Source organism: Pelmatolapia mariae, linkage group LG22 (genome assembly GCF_036321145.2).
Source record: "Pelmatolapia mariae isolate MD_Pm_ZW linkage group LG22, Pm_UMD_F_2, whole genome shotgun sequence".
Classification (NCBI taxonomy): Eukaryota; Metazoa; Chordata; class Actinopteri; order Cichliformes; family Cichlidae; genus Pelmatolapia; species Pelmatolapia mariae.
Genome location: NC_086245.2, coordinates 29,920,965 through 29,927,216, shown reverse-complemented (window position 1 = coordinate 29,927,216; position 6,252 = coordinate 29,920,965). Strand labels below are relative to the sequence as shown.

At 40.9% G+C, this 6,252-nt stretch overlaps 1 protein-coding gene across 1 annotated transcript; it reads left to right on the top strand.

Moving 5' to 3' along the window:
• Window positions 1–429: 429 nt before the first annotated feature.
• paqr7a (progestin and adipoQ receptor family member VII, a) lies at window positions 430–5,654 on the top strand. Its single transcript, XM_065469916.1, has 2 exons — window positions 430–510; window positions 3,287–5,654. The coding sequence occupies exon 2, from the start codon at window positions 3,324–3,326 to the stop codon at window positions 4,380–4,382; it is 1,059 nt and encodes a 352-aa protein (XP_065325988.1). The 5' UTR covers window positions 430–510; window positions 3,287–3,323; the 3' UTR covers window positions 4,383–5,654.
• Window positions 5,655–6,252: the final 598 nt, after the last annotated feature.

Below are 6,252 nucleotides of genomic sequence, written 5' to 3'. Positions count from 1 at the left end.
TTTGTTTTTTTTTACAGTACTTAGTTTTTAGAGCTCATGTTCTGTACTTTGGGAAGTACCCCTGATATGCCTCTTTGTAACTAAAACAAAGTCATTCTCCTGCTCAAGAGACTAGCTTTAACGCGTGATCTCAGAAAACTGGAAAGGTGTTGAAGACAATGTGTTGGTTTTACATTCATCAGGGGTATTTAGCACTGGACTGTATAAGGTTCAGTTGTTAGTTCAGTGCTGGGGGTGTTTGGGGAGGCGTGACATTTTATTATGTATGTATTTATTAATTTGCAACAAAAAACAAAACTATACCGCAAACAGGAATAACAACAACGATGCATGACTGAAAAATAACGCTTTTAATTTTGTGGGGTAAAAGTCTAAACTTCCGGCCGCATTTCCAGCGCCTCGACTGTCGCTTCAGAAGAGCGATTCAATCTGTTGAACGAGCTGTCGGCAGGCGGAGGAGGAAGGAGCGGTCGTTTTACCGGCGGACATCGACAAAACCCAGGCTGGCAGGTGAGACATCATCCATTTATGACTTCATGGGTAGTTGAACACTAAACAGACCGCTAATGTTACGGACACATTAAGTCGAATAAGTCTCCTTTTTACTTTTAAAGAACTGTTTTGGGAGGTTTTCTCCCCAAGACTCTCCAGGTAGCATACACACGATTATCTGGTAAATCGACACAACTTTAGCGAAGGAAGTTTGATATTCAACAGGCTGTAACATGCTTTTAGAAAGGGGAGGGCGGGGGGGCTTATGTAGGCAGTAAACTGATGTGAGGTGCTGCGTTTTTTCTCAATATCGCCTTCTTATTCTTCAATAGCCTGCTACTGCAAATTAATATACAAAACTTAAAAAAAAAATCCTTCCTTTGCTGAAATACAGACCGGAAGAGGCTGGAGAACCGAGCTCAGGACCGGTTCTAGCCTGCTACAGTTAAGTGAGGGCGGCCAGTTACAAAGAATAGACGCAACTTGGACTAGACGTTAACATAAACAGCTGATTAGTTACCCACAGGTTGCAGGTTTCAGTCTTTTCTCTGAGATCTGTTCACGTGATTTCTGTCAAAAATCACCACAACAAAATTCACCTGCCAATCCAGCAGGACAGCACAGTGGCACCTCGGTCACACACTGCACCCCAACAGTGTACTGAGTAAGATAAGGGGAGCTTTAACCTTTCATCATCTTTCCATTGGTTCCCCTCTTGAAGCCCATTACAACTTTTGCTTCTTCTAGATAGGACTTGTGGACCAAAGGTTTTATTTGTTGCATCATCTTGGCTCAAGCTGAAATAACCTTAGAAGAAGAAGAAGAATCCTTTAATTGTCCCACAAGGGGAAATTTGGTTGTAACAGCAGCCAAAAAGACACATATACAAACAAACAGTACACAGGACACAGAACAGAAACATACACAATTTTTCTTAAATATTTACATTAAGGACAATGGTTACTATATACAGAGTACTGTACAGTTATTAAATTAAATAAAAATAACTACTAGTAAGAGGCAAACCAGGTTGTAGTGCGAATCGGTTGGTTAACTTATTGCAGTTACAGCGCAGATGTAAACATTATGTTTGTTGGGAGCAGTTCTGATTGTACAGTCTGACAGCTGCAGGGAGGAAGGACCTGCGGAAACGCTCCTTCATGCATCTAGGATGCAGCAGTCTGTCACTGAAGGAGCTCTGCAGTTCAGCAACATTTACATGCAACCTGTGAAAGAGAGGATAAAGCACACAGCTGCAAATGAAAGGGGCACGCTTTGTTTGTACCACAAGGGGGGGAAAAGCTGACGGGTTTATATGACGAATTTTGTTGATACTTCTGAAGTACAGCAGTCTCTGCAGGAATCAAGAGGTGTAAAAGCTGCACAGTTCATCCAAACATAGAGACACACACTCTCTCTAAACCCATACAACAAAAGCTGCCTCACTCTTCTTGGTGTGTCAAAATGCTTTACTATGAATACTCTTTAAAACAGGTCCCTCGCAGTAGTTGCAGTAACAGCAAGATAATCACTTGAGAGCAAAATAACTGCTCTAAATGAAAACTTAGTAACTTAATACACATGCATGAGCACGCATGAAGTGGCAGCTTCTCTCAGAGCTCTGCAGCCAATCATTAAAGATGTAAATAAGGAAAAATGTTTCTGTTTTTTGGAGTGGGGTGGGGTTCTGACTAAAACACCTCAGCATAGATATATTGTCTTGTTACACACATTAGCTTGAGGTGGGAAGAGAAAGAGCATTAGCACATATCTTAACAACACAAAACTGCTCCTACAGGTAGAGTGGAACTACTCTACTTGTCTACTACCTGTCTACTCTACTACTAGAGTAGTTCTACTCTACAGGTAGAGTGGAACTACTCTACCTGTCAGTGACTCTATATGACATCTGCATGAGGTAAAGCAGGCTCTACATGCTCATTTATACCAATATTGATACAATTACTCAGTGTCAGCAGATTAGACATGCAGCTCTCCCGTCTCTGAGCTGCTGCCAAAAGTTGGCTGAATAGCAAAAACTTTTTCTAGGCTAACATTATGGCAGCTAATATTAGGCTCGAGCATCATAAAAATCCCACTTTCTCTTGATAAACAGCTAGACTACATTCTCCCGTCATGTGAGAATTTATTCGTTAAGTATCAGAGTTCAGGAATCTTAGATCCACTTCCAAGTTTCATTAACACCAGCAAACAAAAGCTAACAGCTACTCACTCCAGAATTAAGCATCACACAAGCTCTAGGTCTAACTGTGGAAAGCCCTGCCTGTAGCTGGATATAACAATAGCCAGATAATTCTTTATAAAGTTCAAAAGTACACCAGTGGTGACATGTAAAACTCAGTAATGACTTTTTGTGTCTGTTAAATCTAAAAACAAACATGGATTTTTGCTAATATAGTATTTTGTCCGTCCTTTCTCATTGTGATGATCTGTTTGTGTCTAACTTACTTCCTATTAGTTGCAGTAGGTGGTTTAGATGAGCCTAAACATTCCTAGTAGGGGTAGAAAAACAACCGAGTAAGCATTGCATTCACATTTCTCCTCACCTGAAATGTTCTGCATATATATACAGGGTTATTATAAAATACTTTACATCAGAAGAACTGCCCAATTGTGCTTTCTGCTTTGACTCCAGAAAAGATCTATTCAAACAGTCCCTGGAACCATCCCAACAGCCTGCTTTGCCAATGTATATCGCTGTAGTTGGAGCATAATGAAATGGTTGAGAATAAAACAAATTTGTGGGTTTTAACTCTCAAAAACTTATCTGCAGGAACTACCCAGTGTGCATCAGCCAGCTACTGACAATCATGGCAACCATTGTGATGGAGAGCATCGGCCGAGTGTTCATCAGCCTGCAGCAGATCCGGCAGGTTCCCCAGTTGCTGACTGACGCTGCACCCTCCATGCCCGGCACCGTCAGAGACACCGAGGTTCCCTCCTACTTCCGGGAACGCTACGTCTGCACCGGCTATCGTCCGCTCAACCAAAACTGGCGCTACTACTTCCTGTCCTTGTTTCAGCGCCACAATGAGACCCTCAACATTTGGACTCACCTGGTGGCATTTTTAGTGTTGCTGATTAAATTGTGCCAGCTTACTGAGACTGTGGACTTTATCAACGACCGTCATTCGTGGCCCCTGCTCATCCTCGTCCTGTCCTCTTTGACCTACTCTGCATTCAGTGTTGTAGCACACTTACTGGGAGGAAAGTCTGACCTTGCTCATTATTGCTTCTACTTTCTGGACTACGTAGGGGTAGCGCAGTATCAGTACGGCAGCGCTGTAGTCCACTTTTACTATGCTGTGGATAAAAGCTTCCATGGACTGGTGAGTGGTATCTTCATGCCCACTGCCACAATCCTCAGCTGCCTTTCATGTTTGGGATGCTGCTACGGCAAATACTGCAACCACAGCCTACCAACATGGGTGCGTAAGGTGTGCCAGGTGGTGCCTTCAGCGCTCGCCTATTCCTGGGACATCAGTCCAGTGGCCAAGAGACTGTTCTTCTGGTCCAGCAGTGATCCAGCCATCATCTACCACTTTGGCCAGGTGGCGTTCTTTCTCAGCTGTGCCTTCTTCTTCACTTGCCCTCTGCTGGAGCGCTGTTTCCCCGGGCGGTGCGATTTTGTGGGACAGAGTCATCAAATCTTCCACGTTTTCTTATCTTGCTGCACCCTGTGTCAGATCCACGCGTCCTACCTGGACTTTGTGGGCCGCAGGAAGTTGTACTCAAGTCTGCACGGAAGTGGTGATGCTGTTCTGTTTGTGGGGCTGTATGTGGTCACTTTGATTATGTGTGTTGGAATTGCAGCTTTAATGTTGAGGAAAGTGAAACAAGTGCTGGACTTCAAATCAAAGTCCAAATAATCATACAAGCCTTCCTTTAGTGTCACTCCTTTCATAGAAAGTGAACTGATTATTTTTGCAGCATCATAAATAAATAAGTAGCAAATTGCAAGAGGGATAAACAGTGATATTAGAATTTTTATATTCTTATGGATTATTTCTGAATAACACAGAATTTTCATGTATTAACAAAGCCTGGTGCTTTATTTAAAAGAGTACAATTCTCTAAGCTTAGGAAGATCATTAAAAGTAGAAAATGATTGCCTACATGTTATTCTGTCAATTTACAGTAGTGTTATTTAAACAGATGATATGTACTTTGTTAAATTGTCGTGTTGTAAAAGGATATTTTTGTAGCCATGTCTGGAGAGGATATTGTCCAATGTGCAAGTAATTACTTTGCACATTGCAAATTCATGTGCAAATAATGTGCAAAATAATGCCCCCCCAACATCCTGAATTGGATAAACAAAAGAAACTGGATATATGGATAGAGGGATGGATTTACGTTGGTTTTTAATAATGTAACTATAGGTATTCTTTAAAGGTGATTACTGATCACAGCTAAAATCTGCATTTCTTTAAGATAAAAAGTCTGCTACACAGTTCCTGTTCAAACACTACAGTAAAACTAAGTCATATTATAATATAGTGTTGCCAGAGAGCTGCAGTATTTCAGACCTTCACTTTGTGCCTTGGTAGGCATTTTCTTCAGTTGCCTTGAAGGCTGAGTTTTCCTTGAAGGTTACTCCATCAAATAATAGCACAGTGTGCGGAGTCTTCGAAGGAGAGCGTTGGGTTTCTGCATGTAGGCTTTAAAGCTCTGAGGACACACTGGAATGTTGATGTCGACTGCCAGTCTAAGATTTAAACCTCATTTTTTGTTGTTGTGCCACCACAAGTTTCAGCATCATAGCACTTTGGAATATGTATTTAATGTATTTAAGAGAGCTAGATTTTTTTTTGTATGAGGGATTTAATATATAATGAAAATCGTTTTCAGTTTTGTTTGGATTTTTTTTCCAAGAGTATTCTTCAGGTGTATTCTTCAGGTGTATACCTTTACTGTAACCACTACTGGCAGTGATTGAGTGTGCCTTTAGAATGTTAAAGAAATGATTATGAATGTCACATAAGTGCAAAGCAAGGGAGGTTTTTGCTGGTGCTTGTGGGAGATGATAATGCTACTGACCAAGAGGTAAACTAGTGGGATTAGTCAAATAAGCATCTCTGGAGGCAGAAATAGTCTTGTTTTGTTCTGTATGTAACAATGTGAAATGTCTTTCATGTATTAAACCCTTTCTCTATTCATTGTGTGAATTTGTAACAATACTTGCACAACCACAGAAGCCATAACAGTGCTTTTTTTAATGAGTGTGTTAGGTAATGTGCTGCTCAGCTCCAGGTTCGTAGTAATCTTGCCACAGCTTAAAGTATTAACAATGAGCAATACAAAATTAGGGTACCTGTTGGTATTGCTGCTAGAAACAAAGAGGATAAGTATGATGTCATGTACTTGCATTTATATAATGCTTTTGTAATTTTATTGGTCACTCAGTCATATTTCTTGTTAACCTTTGTAAATTAGCCTGGATCAAACATCATCGTAGCTCATATGTCAGACAGCAGACATTTTCAGTGCCCAGAGATGTGTAGTTGTTGCAAAGTGTTTTTCATGACATGAGCAACAAACCCAAAACTCACCAAGTGAACTCATAATAACCAAAAATTAAAATCACGTGAGCTAGGCAACACAGTTTACCTCTTTACCTTATGTAAACCAGCTTGTGACTGACTATATATAGGCCTGTCAGTTCACAATCAGTTAGTCTAGCCAGTACTAACAGCTTAAGCCAGCAAATCTAATAATCAACATGAACACACAGGATCT

Bases quoted from the DNA above. Each gene is read 5' to 3' on its own strand.
- paqr7a (XM_065469916.1), top strand. From the start codon at position 3,324: ATGGCAACCATTGTGATGGAGAGCATCGGCCGAGTGTTCATCAGCCTG.